General features: G+C 37.8%; 2 protein-coding genes across 3 annotated transcripts; both read right to left on the bottom strand.

The window, feature by feature from the left end:
• Positions 1-783: 783 nt before the first annotated feature.
• On the bottom strand, positions 784-9239 carry LOC114522986 (kinesin-II 95 kDa subunit-like). Its single transcript, XM_028543776.1, has 27 exons — positions 9148-9239; positions 8653-8765; positions 8268-8353; positions 8078-8182; positions 7813-7883; positions 7476-7529; positions 7184-7308; positions 6836-6919; positions 6519-6598; positions 6181-6250; positions 5935-6027; positions 5706-5777; positions 5364-5424; positions 5078-5121; positions 4949-4992; positions 4637-4732; positions 4440-4498; positions 3929-4071; positions 3745-3837; positions 3479-3583; positions 3179-3298; positions 2633-2751; positions 2439-2555; positions 2188-2290; positions 1891-2030; positions 1578-1634; positions 784-1081 (listed from the first exon to the last, which is right to left on the bottom strand). Exons 2-27 carry the CDS (start codon positions 8653-8655, stop codon positions 979-981), a joined length of 2247 nt encoding a protein of 748 aa, XP_028399577.1. The 5' UTR covers positions 8656-8765; positions 9148-9239; the 3' UTR covers positions 784-978.
• A 1033-nt stretch (positions 9240-10272) lies between these two features.
• Positions 10273-18641, bottom strand: LOC114522985. 2 transcript variants are annotated; one of them, XM_028543774.1, is made up of 15 exons: positions 18486-18641; positions 17571-17942; positions 16863-17366; positions 16499-16683; positions 16152-16289; positions 15795-15932; positions 15483-15575; positions 14299-14367; positions 13944-14000; positions 13587-13668; positions 13101-13355; positions 12529-12912; positions 11941-12306; positions 11319-11512; positions 10273-10918 (listed from the first exon to the last, which is right to left on the bottom strand). In XM_028543774.1, exons 1-15 carry the CDS (start codon positions 18616-18618, stop codon positions 10712-10714), a joined length of 3177 nt encoding a protein of 1058 aa, XP_028399575.1. In that variant the 5' UTR covers positions 18619-18641; the 3' UTR covers positions 10273-10711. The 2 variants fall into 2 exon arrangements, with proteins under 2 accessions (XP_028399575.1, XP_028399576.1); XM_028543775.1 differs by lacking the exon at positions 13944-14000.
• Between the last annotated feature and the right edge of the window lie 1891 nt (positions 18642-20532).

Raw genomic sequence — 20532 nt, 5'->3', positions numbered from 1 at the left:
AGACGCATCCTACAAGATATTATTTGTGTGCTGAAACGTCTTTATTTGGTGATGACTCGCGTGATGGGTGATTGAACACAATGTTAATAAAGACACAATCAATAGAATACGATTGCTAAATTGTGTCTTTGCACATCAATTTTCTACTTCAATAATCACTTTGAAAGAAGCTTCCGTTTCATAGATTCACTGTCACGGCAAATATTTATCAATTAACGGTAGTGCATTTGTGACATATTCTTCATTTAATATGAATCTCGATGCAAATAGAAATCTGTATTCCGCCTTCTCTACGTAGATGAAAGCAACACACTTTATTTCATTGAGGAGGCTAAATTTTGCCGTCATCTTTAGGTGACATCGACTGAATTATATTAATTAAAACTTCTACCGCATTTTTGTCTGTTCTACTGCACTGTCTTAACTTAAGTGTATACAAAAAAAGAATAATATTCAGTTACATAATCTTTTTCAAGATTTTCTGACGGCTTTTGGTATCAGCTATTCACACATCGACTTAATTTTTAAGGTGTACTTTCCTCGGCATGTTTTTTAAACCCTCAAAACTAGGTGGCAACGGTGGATTGTGAAGAAAATTGTGTTGGCCCCTCTCCTATTTTGTGAGGAGAGGATTACTCTATGGAATTTTTTTTGAACTTGATTGCACTTTTATCTATTGTATAAAAGTTACCTGTCAGGACGCGATATTTGCTTAGTCATAAATCTAAAATCTGCTATTTCTAAACATTAAAATATTTAAACACACACGTTGAAATTGCCATGTTTAATTAGAACATAACGCCGCACCAGTTTCAATTCAAACAGTTTAACAAGCATTGTGCTAGCAGTCCTGAATTCCTTATTAATACCTTTTATAAAACACTATTTTCAATAGGGCAATAAATTAAGATCTTGGAAGTAATTATAAACTGTACATTATAATTCTGATTTAAATAAATAATTAAAATTCGTATCTGTTTAGTATCGCTGTTGTTTCGATACCAGCCCACGAGCTTTAGGAAACATCTCGCTCTGAGAAGACTCTGGAGAATCTACCGTCTCGGGTCTCTTGCTTCTGCTCCTGTTGAAAAAGAACGAAATCATGACTGGAATTATGGGACAAATCTTCTGATCGAGCTCAGTGGCTATAAGGCCTGACCAGATAAAAAAAATAGAAATCAAATTTTTAAGGCCTCGTTGCTATCTTGGTAATCCAGATACAGTGCTCTGATTGGCTGATGTGTCACTGCTCTTTATATAGTCAAGCATAGGTCTAAAAAGACCCATGAAATAACCGCTATCTTGGAACTAAAGATTTAATGTTGTGATTGGCTTAATGTGTCTCACATTGGCTTGATGGATTATTTCATAAGTCATAAGGACAAGTCAAAGAGACGTCACCCGCCATCTTGGTGCTTTCAAAAAGCGGGCTTCACTTAGCTATTTAGCCATTGAACCAATTAAATATAAAGTTACTAAAGAATAAAGTTACTTAATAATGAAGTGTACTTTCTGGTTCGTTCGTCTGTGGTGATGGCGTGCTTCAGTTGGCTGGATTTTTCTTCCATTGTTCTTACCTCGTTTTTTGTTTGTCTTTTCGTTTCGATTTTACATTTGTCCTACTGAGAAGCGCACTAGAAAAATGAAAGATCAAACTTATGGTCATACAACAGTTTTTGGAAAAATGCACTGGAGAAAGGAAAAAGGCATATGTGGACAGATGAGACAAGTGACCCCACCCCTTCCGCCCTCGTCCCATAATCTTTCCGAGAGGTTCAATGTCTATCTCGACCACGCCCTTTTGTCAGTTTTTCTTAAGTTTAGGTCAAGTTAATTAGGTCTCGAAATTTTACAACATTTCCGGCATTCGTAAATATCAGTGATCCATACTTAGCATCTAACGTGATGTCCTCCTCATCTTGAAGAGCTGCATCTAACGCTGCTTGCACCCTGGGTGCTACCGCAGGTCCCTCGTAATCCTTCGTTGTCCTGTTTGGCAGGTCTAGTTCGATCTGAATTATGTTCTCCGCCTACAAAACGACAAATCAGGGTAAAACGCATTGAACTTCGCAAAATTCAACAATCGAAGTAATGTCAAATAAAGATTTCAAGTCCCCTGTGCCTATGTACTGTAAGTTATGGACATGAATAGAATGAAACGGAATAGAATCAAACGGAAAACATTACCTTATAACGCGGGTTACCACCAAGTGCTGCCGCCACACGAGCGTATTCCGAGATCGCTCGGCGATTTCCGATCGCAGATACAGGCCTCTTGGTCATTGTTTCCCTACGTTTAAAACGCATTGATGGACGGGTAAGGTGCAGTCTAAGCCTAAGGGCCTTCATCAGGAGAGTAATGAATTCCAACATAACTGTAGAAGTCGAGTGCTCAACTGAAGAAGTCAAGTGACCAAATCAAAATGTATAAAACTTACGTTTTATTCTCTGCGATTGGTTTTAATTTCCATTGGTCATTCTCCTCGTCATAAATGCATCTCTTGGATATCTTTTCCCGCTCCTCCGGGGGCATGAAGTTCTCCAGAAGTAGCAATCTGGACAAAAGATAAAGAAGAGTTCGTGTTTTTGCTATTCTTTACCGCATTTTGCTAGATTGAGAAGATAAACTTACTTGAATTTTAAATCCCGGTCGAGGTCTTCTTGTTGCTGTTCAAGTTGTTGTCGTTGTGTGACGTATTCCTCTTGCAGGTCAGTGATCTCTGCTTTGACTTGCTGTAGTTTGCCATAGACCTGCAAGAAATAACGAGATGTTGTTATTCTTCCTTCATATGACGAAGATATCGAACCAGACTATGACTATATCAAGCATAATATAGTCTTTTATAAGTAGTATCAATTAGATCAGCCCTCAAAATACACTTTCAAGAAGAATTGACCATGAAGTGACCTAACGATAAAGAAACCTTAAAATAGTCCACAAAGCCGCTTTAAAAGAGACCATAAAGCAGCCTCAAAAAGTCTATGAAGAAGCTTTAAAACAGATCTTAAACAGCCTTGACATTACGACCATATAGTGGCATCAAAATAAATCGTAAAGCGAGCCCGCTATGCGCTGACCGCGTGTATAAAGGCAAATTTTCATTAGCTTTATGTTATCACAACGGAATATGCCTGAGTACATAACTGCCCGGCTAGCAAACTCTTAACTCGTCTCTACCTTCTTTAATTTCTTGGTTTTAATATCGACTTCTTCTTGCAGTGATGAATGTGTTTTGTTCATTTGCAATGATTCGCCATCTTTCTCCTCCAATTGCTGCAGCATTTCTCGTTCTCGAGCCTGAAAATATTCGCTTGAGCCATTACTATAACACTAATTTACATGAACAGCTGTGAACAGCCCCAATATGAAACAAAACATGTCATTTTTTGCCGTTTATATTCGAACAAATACATCTCGGCGTGAAGGAAGAAGTAAAAAATATAAAATTGAATTTTTCCCGCCAAAACGCTCCCTTACCCGCTGCTCAGCCAATTCTCTTCTTCGTTCCTCTAATGCTCTTTCTTGTTCGCTTGTTTTGTCAACAATACTTTTCCCGCCAACGAGTAGTTTGCTTTCCATCATCTGAACATCAATATCACGTCATTAGCAAAGCATTTAACACAACTGCTTTGGAAATTGAAACGGTTCTTAAACTCACGTATTAAAGTCATGTTTTAAATCCTTACGGCATCGCACAAATCAAAAGTGAAATTCGACCATTTAAAAACAATACACTGACCCACCTTTATCTTAGCGTTCAGAGCGGCTTGCTCATCTTGTCGTTTCTTGAGCTGTTCTGATTTCTTCTGAATTTGGTTCATCAATTTTTCTCTTTCCTAAAACGTCGAAATATCGACACAAATTGGTCTCAAATATATCATTCTCGCTGAAAATATAACCTACATAGAAAAAAAAATTGCTGTATACCTCTGCCATTAAGCTGTGGTTTTCTAACAAAGCTTTCTTCTCTTCTTCCAGCTGATTTTGAGCTTTCTTCATCATATCTTCTTCGTTTTCTTCATCATCGTCATCATCACCCTCTCCACCGCTGCCACCAGTTCCACCACCACCTAAGAATAGAGATTTTCGGTGCGGTTAGAAACTCAGGATACCCAATCCCAGTCTGCGAGTAGGTTTTCTATTCTTTGAATTCCTCTGTTATTTGCGTGGAAAATTCGACAGACGAGGCATTTTATGCATTACAAGATCACCGAATTAAATAACAAGACCATAATTATTCCGGATGTAAATGTGCCCGATAAATTTCTAATAAACTTGAAAATTGAAATTGGGCCTCTCCCTAGAGGGAGCCCTCTAGAGCGTCTAGATCTAGTTTCTTCTACCGACCCGCGGTGAACGCTTGGATTCTACAAGCTGGTTAGTTTCCGTGTGGAAGACAACGGCGGTTTTACAGGAACGATAACTGTACTACCCTTACCTCGTTTTTTACCACCCCCCTTTCCGCCTGGCCCACGTTTTTGTAGTTCATTCTTTAACCTGACAGAAATAGAGTTTAGAAGAGTTCAGGAAAGTCGCGGTACACAAGAGCTTATGGTATCAAATGAGAAAGACGTCTCTGTGATACAATCACTCCTGATCACTCCTAGATGGTAACTACAACCATCAAATGCTTACCGTGCAATCTCTTCTTGAAATTCTCGAAGCAAGGCGTCCTTTGGATCTTCGTTAATTTTGGGCTTGTTCTTGATGTTCTTTGCTCGATTGGCATATCTGCAGGAGATAAGATGCTTCGATTACACCCCATTCAGCCAGGTGACGCGTAATAATAAAATATATTCCTGGAATCCCGATACTACCCTGCCCCTGGCTTAATGGCAAGGCCCTAACAAGTTCGCTGGATGGATTGGTAAATGGTAATGTCTGTTTCTTAAGTATTGTAGGAAACTATGAGTTATAGAAAGGTTCAATTTGAATGAACATACATACCTCAGTGTGGTTAAGGTCTCCTCATAATTGTAACTTGCTGGACCCTGGTTGATGAACAGAATTGTGTAAATGAAAAAGTACAGCATATGGGAAGCTAGCTGAGGAAATAAGTAACACATTTGAACTCACCATGTTGGCAACCATAACTGTTTTGGCGTTTCCTCCAAGAGAATCTGGAAATATTAAAATAGTAAATCAGACAGGGGAGACAAGGAGGGAACTCGTGAAGGTGGATGAAGAGGGATAAACCACACTTCTGAGCGCCCCTTGAAACTCATTCAAAGCATCAGCAGCGAAATTATTACAAGTAAATGGAGCAATGATTTTATTAGCTAATGATGTAATATACTGAAGTACAGATTATTTGAAACTATGATTAGTTGTATGATTATGATTAGTAATCCTAACAGTGTACCTTGTAACAAGCGGGTGAGTTTGGAGTCACGGTATGGAATGTGTGTGCTCTTGCCATCAACCTAGAAGTTTGTGGAGAAAAATTATACTTCGTTAACAGATGTCTGGGAATAGCCTTTAAGCTGAAATCCAGCAAACAGGATGTATCAAGAAAACGTAGACAGTTTTTTCATGAGTCTCAAGTTGAAAATTCTGTTGGTGTTTGCCTCGACATGGCACAACCTGTTTTATGCCAAATTTCACAGACGAGAACTTAAAACCGTGACCCATGAATGGTGTACGTAACAATTAAGCCAATGAAGGCAGCTGTGCCCTAAGGAAGTAGTAAACCGCGTTCACCTACCAAAGCCGAAATGACATTTCCCAAAGCAGACAGCGAAAGATTGATCTTTGTCGCTTCTTTCAGTCGTGTACCCTGCAGCGAGAAATTTCATAAGCATGTCTTGGAAAATCTGAAAACACCCGTCACGAGGAAGTGGAAAAAACTATCCAGCATTCAATTCTATAATTTTAGTTCAAGTCTAAGAAACCGATAATCCTCGTAAAACCATTCGTGGAAGTGTTAAACTAACCGCAGCTCCGGTCTTGGCCTGTCTTTCACTGCCAGCCAAGTCAACCAAATTCAGTTTCCCGACGCGAATATGGCATTCACCATCAGGTCCTTCCTATAAAGTCAATAAAGGCTTTTTCACCATCCGGTTTCTGGCTGTTGAATAGCTGGAGTTATAGTTGATGTTATAGAGGAAAGCGGGACAGACGGGGGCTTAGGCTTGGAAAGCGCTTAACTTAGTCTCACCCAGAGCATAGTTGAAACCTACCTCGCTGCATTCGATAGTTATAATAAAGATTGCGTGTGATCTTGAAGAATGTTCGTTCATGTTGGTCGCTCTAGGAAAAGAAATCACAATGTTACTAAAGGGAGTTAGTGCCGTCCAAGACTCTTCCATACAACCGATAGTCGTATGTCTTTCTGTCGTGTGAAAACGAGTGCTGACGCCACATTTATCGGTGGTATTTCCTGATTTCCATGTGCAAAATCAATGAATATAATCTGAATTTTATCCTCCATCTGACCCTTGTATATAACCCTTACAGGCAACTATATTAACACTGAAGGATTAGGTTAAAGATTACTGTAATCATGAAATCAACTTACCCCACAGCTCTGTTCTGATTACCAACGCTCATCACATGTTCGATTTCCTTCACACTTTTGCAAACAAATGATTGTAAATCCTAAAGAGAGAACATGCAATCTCTAATCAGACAGTGCAGAATTGTTGAACAGAACAGGAAAATTCTATCCACCCTCTAACAAAGGTAAAAGAGGGCCACCGTGCCGAAACCTCTTCCGGCTCAATCTCAAGGTTTGATGATATAGTTGCTCAAGATTGACAGTTGGCAAGGGGTGATCAAGGTTGGCAAATTTAGACAGAAATGGTTCCCAGATAACACGAAAGAAGAGTTTAATACCTTCACATAAATGCCTGTATCGGGCCGTTCTTTCAACTCCAGACGTTTTTTCTGATCTTTCGCCAGTAAATCCCTTATTTCTTCCTAAAGTAATTGACGATTATACCTTTTATACTTGTGATCTAGCATACTGAACCACACTTGGCTATTTTTTAATGATAATTTCATGGTTTTGCAACAAGATAATTAGTTATGTCATTATATGGTGTACAATATCTTGAGAGAGCATTATGTTACATACAAGTTATAAACTACAAAATGTGAAAAATATACAGCAGCCTGTATGAGTTGGCAACCACAGTGAAGTTTCAATCCTTAGCCCTGCCAAAGCAAACCATTTGTATTCACCTGGTAAATTTCCAAATATGAAGCTCTGACCAAATATTGTTGGTCATGAGTTCTGGCAATATGTTTGAATATGTGATCAAATGAGTTTGGAATAACACCACGTAGTTCTGGATCGGACCGAACACCTGAAATCATGGCAGTAAACAATGAAAGGAACGACACTGATGAATAGGTGGTAAATTGAGATGAAACAGGTGTTCCCAAGTTTTACTTTACTACAAAGGAGCTTATTTTTGGATAATTTGGGATCTTATAGGACATTCATCAATAGCTGCAAGTATATATCACTGACCTTCCATAGTGTAGGTTTTTCCTGTGCCTGTTTGACCATATGCAAATATTGTGCCTAAATAAATAACCACAGTTAATATATCATGAATTCCAATAACAATTAGAATTACTTTGATCATATTTCCTAACCAGAGATGATTTGTCAAATAAGACTTTTTGGTGATTGGACAAGAAACTTTTCAATCAATGTCATGAATAATTTGGGCTGTTCTCTTCTACCAAGCAATTAACTTGTCTTGCAATAGATGAAGCAGAGTGTTAATTATGAACATGTGGAGAATTGTCAGCCAGTGGGTCGATGAAAGAAGAATTCAAAGTATCAACAAGAATTGTCCTACCATTATAGCCTCCAAGTACAGATTCAACCAGACTACGAAAACTTTCCTCATAAAGATCACGCTGGATTGAGCTGGAAAATAAAATTAAGCATTGGTTAACTACCTATTGGAGATATATTATATCTGATGGCAAATTGCTTTACCTCTCATTGTTATGTTACTGGCAACAAGGGTATCTTGTCACCCCGATTGCAGTACAACAAGGCTTATTTCAGTGACACGTTCAATTTGAGAAGAGAAATTGGGGAAAAATGTTCCAACTTACTTCCAGTCATAGATGGCATCAAATGTGAACTCCTTTGGCGGTTCTCCAAGCTTCTGAGGATTCTTCAATGAGATGTGACCTCTTTTAGAGTCCATTTCAACCACCCTATAATGTAGCAACAAAATACACAATGCTCAAACAGTATAGAACAGGGGAATATCTTCTATGCAACAACACCAGAGAGACAAACCTTTCAAAACCTTGGCCAACTTCTTTTTGATTCATTGGCCGACATCTTATGATGACTTTGACGCTCTCTTCAGCCTTCTTTTTAGACTTAAATGAAATGTACACAATAAGAGAGTGTATTTGTATATTTGAAATATCTATAATCTATTGTGAAAGTACATACGTCGGTCTGATGGAAATACGTGATAGTTTAATTGTCATCATGTCATGCATCAACAAAACTAGTATATTCCTGATAGTTTTGACACTAGACAGCACATAGTTCGGTCAAACCGACACCCTCGCTGTTTAAACAAAGCTTTTTCTTGGAGGAATATATATGACTTGCGATGACAGACGTATTAAAAACAAAAGATTAAATTATACGAGTCAAGAATCGCACTAACCATTTCGCTGTTGGAAGGATCGGACCGAATCAAGCGCTTTTCTTCAATAAAAATTTCGCGTAGATCACACTAGTTATAACGTTCTTTAGCTTTCCCTTTCAAAGAGACCATTTCTAGAAATGTAACAGGTTACATGAGCTTAAATTCCGACTGGAAAATCTGCAATTTTTTCATTTTTCCGTTTTCAAAGCCGCCATTTTTAATGCGGAATGAGGTATACCGCTGTGCAAAAACAGGCGCTTTATAAACACTCTCGTTGCCCGTAGCAACCTGACGACGACAATGAGGTCAAATGGGGTATCACCAGGGGTCATATGGGGAATTTAGAGTCTCTTGGGATACCATCTGGCACCAATAAAAATCTGAACTACCCTGAGCTTGAACTATACCAGGGTAGGATATGGGTAGCCTTACATTGGAACCTGATTTGTGAGTGGCCTGCATTTTTCTGCAACTCCCAAAAATTCGAGTTAAATTGAAAATATACAATTACACCTCAAATTTACAGCAATTCTGTGCAAATTTCTTTATTGTTTCTTTACTTGAGGTGGTGTGAGAAGATTTAGTTACTACAGCTTTGTTATTCATAACTGACTTTATATTTCTCTTGAACAAAACCATTTGGAAATGCCTTGGCTTGAGGTTCTAGCAGTTTGATGTGTTTGTTCAGCTTTCCAATTAAAGGTATGCCATCGCCAAGCAGAATGGGTGCACGTGAAATTGTCATTTCGTTAATGAGCCCTAGGTTGAGAAAAGATGTGATTATTGAGCCTCCATCAACGTACACATGCTTGAAACCTTCGCTTTTCAACCTTGATACCAATGCTGGTATATCACCAGGGACAACCTCAACCTTGTCTTTCAAATTGTCAGGAGGGACTTTAACGGAATTGCTAAGAGCAAATACACGAGCGTCACCATAGGGCCACTGCTCGGGCGTTAGATTGAAGGAAGAGATTTTTTCCATGCAGTTTCGACCCATAACCAAGCAGTCTACAGTAGCCATGTAATTCTTCAAGCTCATGTCTGGGTGCTGGCTCATGTCGACATCAGGATATCCTGCATTTTCAAGCCAGTCAACACCTCCATCTTTGGTTGCAATATAACCATCTGCACTGGTTGCAATAAACACAGAACATTTCATGATGAATTATTGATATATATTCTTTCTTATCAGACAACCACGGTTCTATAAATTGAAGGCAAACATAATTTGTTTTAAGACTTGAAGAAGAGGTTGTAGCATTCTTTATTCTAGAATACCAGGGGATGGAAAACAAAGGGGTTATAAACTGATTTATGAGAATGGGATTGACTCCTGCATATTTAGAGTTAGATTTGAAATTACTGCTAAACTCAACGAGCACGTTTAAATCGCCTTGACTACAGAGGAACGTGTATGTATGGAAGTGTAAAATTTACATGTTCATATATTTTGAAATCCCTGTTAATAACCTAATTGCTGCAGTGAAAATCGTATGAAAAACAACTGAAAATCTATAGTTGCAGAAAAAAAAGAAAAACGTACCTCAAAACTCTTCGAAATTCAACTCTAACTGCTATTTTACAGTTTTACTATTCTAATTTCTACTTTCTAATAAATAATTTGAAAAATCTATATCAGTGCTACCACTTTAGAAAATAATTTTCTTTTTCAATTGCCTAAATTCTTTAATTTAGAAGCTGCTAGGTGCTACATTATTTTCAAGGAATTGTGTGATAAAGGAATCTCAGTGCTCGCGAGAATTCCCGGATATATAACGTGTGATTTGCTTGAATTTCATTACATACTAAATACGATAGTTCGAATTTTCAGTGAAATATTCAAAGATTTATCACTGGAATTACCAACACAAGCACAATATAAGATCTATTCTCCTAACCAGATCCCTATATTTCAAAAACTTCAATTAAAACTCCTAATCTGAAGGCTAATCCCCCTATCTCCGTAATCCTAACGAATTTTTGAAAATTAAGTATGCAAAGTCACCCGGATAATTAGAATTCGTTTTTCTCAATCATGCCATGACAAAAGGACAAGCCATCTGTGTTAAAAAATTCATTTAAACAACTTCTCATAATCATTCTCCGTTTCCCGTTCCTTCAGATCCAACGCCGTATAAACATCATCATTAGATTCCGTCTTCTTTTTAGCTTTTTCATCAAATGGCGATTTGGCCAGAAAGTTAACAGTGTCATAACTGTCATCACTCTTTTCTGATGTGGTTTCGTAATTGGGCGTTTCAACGTGCGAACGCGCTGGTCTCTGTTTTAATCATGTAAATGAAGAAATGATATCAAGGAAGAAGGCACATTCACAATACCATATTCGTATCATTATTTCGCCTTATTTCTTCTTAATTGGGATCACGTATAAACTCTATTCAAACTGGAGAGACAAGTGAGGGATTATAGCTGCCATCGTTGAAGCTAATTTGAGTTCTGACTGTGGACCAGTGCCGGCCTGTCCCTTTGGATTATTTTTGTCCCTGTGATTGCCGACCGCGCCGACACGAAGGAAAGAAAGAGCTGCCAATAGACCTTAAATTCAGCTGATGTGATATAGTGCTATATGAGAAAGTGCCCTTGTTTGTCAGTGACCCCCCCCCCCTTTCTAAAAGGTTCCGCGGTCCTTGCCCCTAAAGAATGTTGTGAAGAATAGTTACCTGATCAACCTCTGAATTTTCAGCTTTCTCCAGTGGAATATTGACAGGAGCTACTAACTGTGGTTCTGCATTCCTCCGTTTGTATTTTACCAACACAACAATTATGATGATAATGAGAACCAGCGCCAAACCCACGATTGCCAATATCATAACGAGTTTGCTTATCCCTTGGTTTGCTTCTATTCTACGTACTTCTGAAAATGAAAAAAAAAAGGATTAACTCTGATCAAAGAACCCTTGTAAACTTTTTGAAACTTCATCGTAAATGAAGGAAGCGTAATCAGCCACGAACAGGATGGCGAATCCACCACCACTGGTACTGAAATGGAATGTATATTCATTATGAAATATTCAAGGCTATAAACAATGCTCTTAGGCATATCGTGTAAGCTTTCAGTTCTTCTATAAAAATGAAATGAATATTTTAAATCCGGGTCCAAATTTTCATTTAAGGCATATTGCCAAAGGGAATCAGTCTACAATTACTTTTGGTTTGATACTAGTACATGTGCAGCAGAGAGTGGTTGTGGCCTTGTGGGGCGGAAAAGAGAAGCTAGATTAATATTCTAATCGATGAAGATTCATCCTGAAGTGTCTTAAAACTCTCCAAAAAAAAACGTACCTGAACTTTTCGAACTCTCGCTATAACGGGCTCGAAAAGTAAAAACTCGGCGGTTTCTAATGCTTCCTGAATTTGCCACGACGTGTAAACGATTTGTAGATGAAGTAATCTGGACTTGCGTGCTTGCATTTGATCCACAGTATGAACCCAGCAATCGGGCTTTCTCGTTAGCACCATCGTAGATTCTTAGAAACGTGTCATCACAGCTCGGTATAGTCATTTCACTGAAACTCAAGGAAATAACAGATGTTGCAGGTGTCGTAATTAGCCACGAGCAGTATTTCGAACGAGGATCCATTTCGGTGACTGGTGCTGGATAAGATCCGAACGAACCTCTGGAAATATTTGTCATTGTGCGACGGCATCCTGGAAGAGAATGAAACAATATGTATCAGATCTCCAAAACGAGTTGAGCCTTAGGTAAGAAGCTTTAGATTCAAAAGATTCCAAACATCACTAAGCTATATTTCTGCCTTCTTTTTAACAATCAAACCATATCTTCTTCGTCACCGAGGATCAAGTGTGATACACAGAAAGTTCGCTTGCAAGGTTTTACTGGAAAAACTTTTTGGCTGGTTTATAGCGTACCTTCATAGTAACAATAGTATATCCTTCTATTCTTCCTAAACACGTGGTTTCCTGCTTGGGAATTCGTTTTAGATGAATGTTCTGTATCAAACACAACATACTCCAAGCGACTGGTTGCCCATTTGACCATCTGACATTTTGGAGTGTCAACAGAGTTGGATGTTAATAAATAAAACGGTCGATTCACTGGTAGTTCAATGGAATCATACCATTTACCATTAGTTTGGCAACAGTAATGAATTTTGGTATCTTTATTATATACACCTTGGGGCAGCGATCCCCTTTTTTTATTGCGGTTTTTATAATTTTCATCGTCCCATTTTACCCAACCGGACGCCATATTTTTAGGACACGCTCCATCCTTCTTGTAAATACAATATTTACCTGTTGATATATACGAAAAACATTCATGAATGATTGGTACGTATGCAACAACAGTTAAAAGCCTGTTTTATGTTCATATTCAGAATGTGTAAACAAAAATACAGATATTCAAAATGTAAACAAACCGTTTGTTTACATGCAGGTTTGACTTCCACTTTAAATTCCAATTTATCCCGGAAATAACTTACCACTGGGCCAGAAAACGTTTTGTACTCGACCAGAGTTTTGTTTCATACAAAAAGTCCTGTTTATATCTCTCTTTTCTCCAATGATTTTGATATCAAAATGTGAGTCACTGGACAATCTTGATCTGAAAAACTGAGTTGACGCCTTGTTTTCCATGTCCTGAAACCTCCATCCTTCACTCCATACGCTCGTTTTACTAATTGGACATCCTGACTTGGGTTTAGGAAGACCATAGCTACCACTTGGCCAATCAACATCTTAAGACAATGCGATGAATTAGTTGGAAGAGTTTCGCAATTGTATATGGACTGTATTGGTGGGGATAACATGAAAACTCAATATATTTGACAAGAAAATTTGTCTTTGTTTTTGAGACACAAAAGACATATTAAACATTTGATTGTTAAAATCTCATCTATTTTTACTCTCACGGTCTGACCTTCAGTATATAAACACTTGACAGTGGACATCATTTAACTAAACTATACCTTGGCCATGGCTGAATGAAAGGGCTATTCCAAAAATCCAGGGTAAAATATGACTAATTCGTTGAAAACTTGCTTTGGTAACCTATAATAGTTAAAGATAGAAGTGAAAGACGATTCGTATGAAGTGCAGGACAGGGGTTGGTTTTCATAACGGCAAACGCCAATCTTGCAATTAAATTTTAACTTAGGCTAAGTTTTATTTCCGTCTGGTCATTTATTTCATACAAAACTGACTACAACCGGCGGCGATCTTTGTATTTGAAAAGACTTCCGGAATAACATATTTAAGTTCCTACACGAGGAGTTTCAAGAAATTTCCCCGAACTGGATTTGCAGCAACCTGAGATCAAGAATCACCATGCAAAGTTGAAACTGATATCCTTGTGTGTTCCGGACTGTCTGCAACTCAATTTCCTCAAAAAAAAAATGAGAAATCTTCTTACACACTACAATATGAATATGCAATAATTGTCTATATATATGTTATCCTACTGATGCAAAAGTCGAGCTTGTCGTTTGTAATTCAAATAGCTATCGTTCGCTAGTGAGTTTCCTTATTCATAACGTGAAACTCGAACAATTTTGTCGCTTTTTTGACGAATTACGTCGATATAACTTTGGTTAATTGTCGATGACAAATAGTTGTCAACACGAAAAACCGCTCCCTGTAAAAAAATTCTAAGTTGAAATATACCAGTTGAAATCCTCTTACCTTGCACATATTGGAGTTATATAACTTATATTCGTGTCCATGCACCTCGGTGTATCCAGGAATAAAGCACTGCAAAAAAAGCCAACCACCATTCAAGGCACCAACGGCCTCTCGTTCATTCAAGTTTAAATGATGGCGACAAGTAAATATAATCTAGGAATTTTATCGCGACTTTGTGGACAAGGTGGCCGATATAGCCATAGCAATTATAATTGCATGACTGGTTTGAAAACACGTACAATATGTGCGATACTTGGTATGAAATATATCCACAGGTGCATGGTTGTCGGAATTTGGTAGGAAAAGGCGACGGGAGAGTGTAATATGGTTTTGTCAGTCATGTTAGGGTTTATCCGTATGTTGAATGCCGGTAACATGCGGTGTAAAAAAATTAAGCTTGCTGTGTTAAAAAATTCGATATTGCTCAGTGGAATCATAAGTAGACGGAAATGTAGCTATAGACCAAGGTGAAGTCAGTCAAGTCAGTCATGTGTGTGAAATGCAAATTGTGAAAATGTACGATTAGTATAGCTGTTCATGCGATCACGAGCACAATTAAGGATTGATACCATGAATGATGTTTAAAGATTTTGCAAAGTTGGACTAGCTGCCAGGGCGAGTGATTTCATAAAAGAAATCGTAAAATTTTGGTGGAACTTTATCACAATCGTTTGGGACAAAACTTTTAGTGCAAGTATCTTTTATCTTATTTATTGTATCTTGAAAATACTGTTCAAAATCTATACCACATAAGTATGGAATGAGCTTTAGCTGAATAAATGAAATATCTTCTCCAATAAAGAATGATATTCAGTGTCGACATACCGATTTACACTTGGCAGTCAAAGACGAAACTGCATCAGATGATTCGGATCACCAGCAAAATATATTTTAAAAATACATGCAGCGGCCTATTTCCAAGGACAAACCCTAACGATCTAATCTTAAGCAGATCTCTAATCAAATCGTAACGCTAGTTCTCTGACGAAATTTAAGGAAACTTTGGAAAACCTCAAGCAAAAGGGAAGGCAAGAGAATCATGCTAATTTAACCAACGCTTGATATTCATTTTCGCTTTCTCGTTTGCTTATATCCAACTCTGTGTAAACGTCGTCCCACGATTCAGTATTGTTATCGGTTGCTACGACATCAGCATAATATAACGAATGAGAATGCAAGCTTACTTTTTCGTAAGCGTCATCTTCCACTTGGTCACTGTGTACGGGCTCATTTTCGTAATATTCAGTTGATATTTCATCATCTGAACGCACTGGTTCCTGTTAACCACACAAAATATAATTACATCAAGGAAAAATAGCTGCATGGTCTCTCGAGAAAGGATTTGAATTCGTAGGCGCGTTCGTGCTTTTTTTGGCGAAATGCGAAATATTTCGCCTCGTTTCTTCTGAATTGGGAATATAAAGTTATTTATTTCCATATAACTTAGATTATAGACTAACTTGTCTATCTCTTTAAAGAATATGAAAAACAGTTACCTGGTCAACCTCTAAATTTTCAACTTTCTCCAGTGGAATATTGACAAGAGCTACTGACTTTGGTTCAGCATTCCTAATGTGTACGGGCGCATTTTCGTAATATTCAGTTGATATTTCATCATCTGAACGCACTGGTTCCTGTTAACCACACAAAATATAATTACATCAAGGAAAAATAGCTGCATGGTCTCTCGAGAAAGGATTTGAATTCGTAGGCGCGTTCGTGCTTTTTTTGGCGAAATGCGAAATATTTCGCCTCGTTTCTTCTGAATTGGGAATATAAAGTTATTTATTTCCATATAACTTAGATTATAGACTAACTTGTCTATCTCTTTAAAGAATATGAAAAACAGTTACCTGATCAACCTCTAAATTTTCAACTTTCTCCAGTGGAATATTGACAAGAGCTACTGACTTTGGTTCAGCATTCCTAATGTGTACGGGCGCATTTTCGTAATATTCAGTTGATATTTCATCATCCGAACACACTGGTTCCTGTTAACCACGCAAAATATAATTACATCAAGAAGAAATAGCCGCATGGTCTCTCGAGAAGGAATTTTGTAGGCGCGTTCGTGCTTTTATTGCGAAATATTTCGCCTCTTTTTTTCTGAATTGGGAACATTAAGTTATTTATTTTCATATAAATGAGATTATCGACTAACTTGTCTATCTTCTTAAAGAATGATATGAAAAACAGTTACCTGATCAACCTCTGAATTTTCAACTTTCTCCAGTGGAATATTAACAGGAGCTACTATTGACTTTGTTTCTGCATTCCTCCGTTTGTATTTTACCAACACAACAATTATGACGAGGATAAGAAGCAGCCCCAAACCCACGATCGACAATATTATAACGAGTTTGCTTAAACTACGGTCTTCGTTCACTGAAAATAAAAAGGACCAAAGAACTGAACTTAGTTTAAAAACGTATACGCCTCTTTCGGGGATTGCCAAGCCATCTTGCCAAGCTGGGCACATACAAATATAGTGCAAAAAAATCTTCCTCTGAGGTTAATTTAGGGAAAGAACGATACCGAAGGTCATATTCGTGATGAAAATATACCTGAATCTTTGAAGCTCCCGCTGAAATGAGCTCGAAACGAGAAAACTTGGTTTTCATTTTTTCCATTTCTCCCAAAATTTGCCACAACATACACAGCGTTTCCAGCTGATGTGATGTTGACGACTTCCGTGCTTGCATTTGATCGTGATTCACAATATGTACCAAATAATGGGGCTTCCTTGTTAGCACCATCGTAAATTCTTAGAAATGTATCGTCCTTTTTATTCTTTCCATGCATTCCAGTATTTGCCACAACGTATAAACTGTTTGTTGATGACGTAATCTCGATCTGTGTGCTTGCATTTGATCCACAATATGAACCCAACAATGGGGCTTTCTCCTTAGCACCATCGTAGATTCTTAGAAATGTATCATCACAGTTGGGTATAGTCAGTTCACTGAAACTCAAAGTAACAACGGATGTCGCAGGAATGGTAATCAGCCACGAGCAGTTTTGCGAAAAAAATGGTACTCGACCGCTGGGAGCAGTTGTACAACGGAAACCTGAAATAACATAATAAATCGATGTCCGTTATAAAAGTCAAGGCTATGAACAATGGTCTATTGCATAATGTAGAAAGTATTTCTAATAATGAGTTGAACTTTTGAATTCGGGTAATTCCAGCTATAAACTAAATTTTTATTTTGTCTCTATAACAGTTGAAATCCACAATTACTAAAGACATCAATTCTTCACGAAAAGCATACCTGAATCTTTAAAACTCCCGCTGTAATGGCCTTGAAAAGCAAAAACTGGTCTAAGACGTCCCCCAATCCTCCCTGAATTTGCTACAACGTATAAACTATTTGTTGATGAGGAAATCTGTACTTGTTTGCTTGCATTTGATCCACAAAATGTACCCAACAATGGGGCTTTCTCGTTAGCACCATCGTAGATTCTTAGAAACGTGTCATCACAGCTGGGTATATTCATTTCACTGAAATTCAAGGAGATGACGCATTTTGTAGGAATGGTAATTAGCCACGAGCAGTACTGGGAACGAGGATCCATTTCGGTAACTGGTGCTGGATACGATCCGAACGAACCGTCGGAAATATTTGTCATCGTGCGACGGCATCCTGGAAGAGAATGAAACATTGCCTAAGGTTTTAAGTGATGAACTTCTGGCTTTTGCATACTCTCAGTTTAATCCTGAAACAACGAGTTGAAAATTTGAATTCGGATGATGAGTCCAGTTATTTCAGATTCCAGGCTAAATTCTGATTTAGGCATAAAGAATGAAATCCGACATCACAGCTAGGAATAGCAATCATTTGACAAAGTCGAAATCGAAAAAAGTGTAAAATTAATAACCTCTACTACGCGTAATACAAGTATGCAAAATATGCCGATTCTGCAGAAACATATTTTCAACATTTATATTAGTTTATATTGAAATTCATTCTCAGATTCGAGAAAGGTATTTCCGATGAATACAAATGTCTACAAAATTTGCCAACTTCACTAGCTAGGCTATATTTCCCACATTTTACAATATTACATATATTTCGCTACTAAACCTTGTGCGTTTAGTAAAAATTTGGGAGGATTACTCATGCATGGCGAGAAAACCCCGTGAAAATTGTTAAATCTTTTAAAAATTCAGCTGGTTTACCACGTACCTTCATAGTAACAATAGTATATTTTCCTTCTATACTTAATAAACACATGGTCTCCTGCTTCAGAATCTGCGTTGTCTTGATGATTTGTATCAAACACAACATACTCCAAGCGACTGGTTGCCCATTTCACCATCTGACATTTTGGAGTTTCAACAGAGTTGGATGTTAATAAATAAAACGGTCGATTCACTGGTAGCTCAATGGAATCATACCATTTACCATTAGTTTGGCAACAGTAATGAATTTTGGTATTTTTTTTATATACACCTTGGGGCAGCGATCCTCCTCTTTTATTGTAGTTATGATAATCTTCATCGTCCCAATACACCCAACCGGACGACATATTTTTCGGACACGCTTCAATCCCACTCTTGTAAATACAATATTCACCTGTTGGTAAAAAAAACATGTACGCAAAGCCTGGTTTGTTGTACAAGTCATTGAATCGAAGGTTTAAATTCCCTGATGCATTATGCGCGAAACGTTAAAATAAGGCTCACTATAGATTTCTGTTAGGAAATAAATCCTACCATTAGGCCAGGAATCTGTTCCTACTCCAATTGAACTTTGTTTCATACAGAAAGTCCTGTTTATATCATTCTTGTATCTAATGATTTCGTTGTCAAAATGTGAATTATTGGACAGTCTGGAACGCGAACCTGACGGACTATCATCTTCCATGTCCTGGAACCTCCATCCTTTACTCCATACGCTCGTTTTACTAATTGGACATCCTGACTTGGGTTTAGGAAGACCATAGCTGCCACTTGGCCAATCAACATCTTAAGAAAGGGTGATGAATTAGTTGGAAGAGTTTTGCAATTGTATATGGACTGTATTCGTAGGGATAACATGAATATTCAGTATGTTTGACCAAAATACCTTTGTCTTTAAGAAACAAAAGACATATTGAGCAATTTCAAATTATTTCTGCAACTGATTTTAAATAGAGAATAATACATGACGCGCGGAAATATGGAATTCATTTCGGGCGCGTATATACCTGCTTCCTGATTGGTGGATCAAAAATAATAATCGCACAATCATGTGTTATACTATCATTTTCACAATCATACAACCAATTTCAATATATTCATGACTTTTGCTGTATCATACTTTTAACATGCTATAAAGCTTATATAATTGTTAAAGGCTCATAGTCTGACTGAGCAGTGGAGTTTTAGCTAGTTATACCTTGGCCTTGGCTGAATGAAAGGGCATAAATCCAGGGTAAAATATAACTGATTCGTTGAAAACTTGCTTTGATAACCTATAATAGTTAAAGATGGAAGTGGAAGACGATTAGTATGAAGTTCAAAACAGGGGTTGGTTTTTCATCAAGTCGACAAGCGCCAATCTTGCAATTAAATTTTAAATTAGCTGTTGTTTTATTTCCGCATTTCTGTCTGTTCATCCGGAATGACATATTTAAACTCATGCACAGGGATAGAGTATACAAACTTGCAACTGACAACCCGGACTGTATACTACTTGATTTCCGAGAAAAATGAACTGACTATCGACCACAATATTTGTCGATATATTATTCGCTTCTCTTATAATATTATATGGGTCCTACGGATGCAAGTCGAGCTTGTCGCCTATATAATTGCATGAAATAGCTGTGGTTTGCTAACGGGTTGTTCACGAACGAACAATGTCGCCGGCGTCGAGTTTTTTATGACTTCTAATGACGTAAGTCGATATAACTTTGGTTATAGTTGGCGACACGAAAAACTGCTCTCTGTAAAATTCTAGAATCAGTTGAACTCAAGACAATAAATCCTCTTGAGTCTTACCTTGTACATCGTGTCTATACCTCGGTATATCCTGGAATACCCCATGCACTGCAAGTCTGCAACGAAAATCGATGACCAACGGTTTCCTGATTAAACTAGTTTAAAAGGTGGCGTCAAGTAAATATAAACTATACCGAACTTTATAGTTATTTTGTAGACGAGGCGCGTGGCTGATATGTGCCAAGCAATTCCCTTCCACTCGGAAATGACTTGAATGTGATGTCATATGTTAAAACCGCATGACATAT

The sequence above is a fragment of the Dendronephthya gigantea genome, unplaced genomic scaffold (genome assembly GCF_004324835.1).
Source record: "Dendronephthya gigantea isolate DGI-Jeju-01 unplaced genomic scaffold, DenGig_1.0 000026F, whole genome shotgun sequence".
Lineage (NCBI taxonomy): Eukaryota > Metazoa > Cnidaria > Anthozoa > Malacalcyonacea > Nephtheidae > Dendronephthya > Dendronephthya gigantea.
The sequence above is the reverse complement of the archived record's forward strand: the minus strand, read 5'-3'. Positions and strand labels throughout refer to the sequence as shown.

Bases quoted from the DNA above. Each gene is read 5' to 3' on its own strand.
- LOC114522986 (XM_028543776.1), bottom strand. The intron at 6,599-6,835 runs GTATTAAACTCT...TTCTCTCTTTAG, and splicing joins ATACAGGCATTTATGTGAAG to GATTTACAATCATTTGTTTG. The intron at 6,251-6,518 runs GTAAGTTGATTT...TTCTTTTCCTAG, and splicing joins AATCAGAACAGAGCTGTGGG to AGCGACCAACATGAACGAAC.
- LOC114522985 (XM_028543774.1), bottom strand. From the start codon at position 18,618: ATGGTGAAATGGGCAACCAGTCGCTTGGAGTATGTTGTGTTTGATACA. The intron at 17,367-17,570 runs GTATGCTTTTCG...ATGTTATTTCAG, and splicing joins CGGGAGTTTTAAAGATTCAG to GTTTCCGTTGTACAACTGCT. The intron at 14,001-14,298 runs GTAAGAGGATTT...TTTTTTTTTGAG, and splicing joins ATAACTCCAATATGTGCAAG to GAAATTGAGTTGCAGACAGT.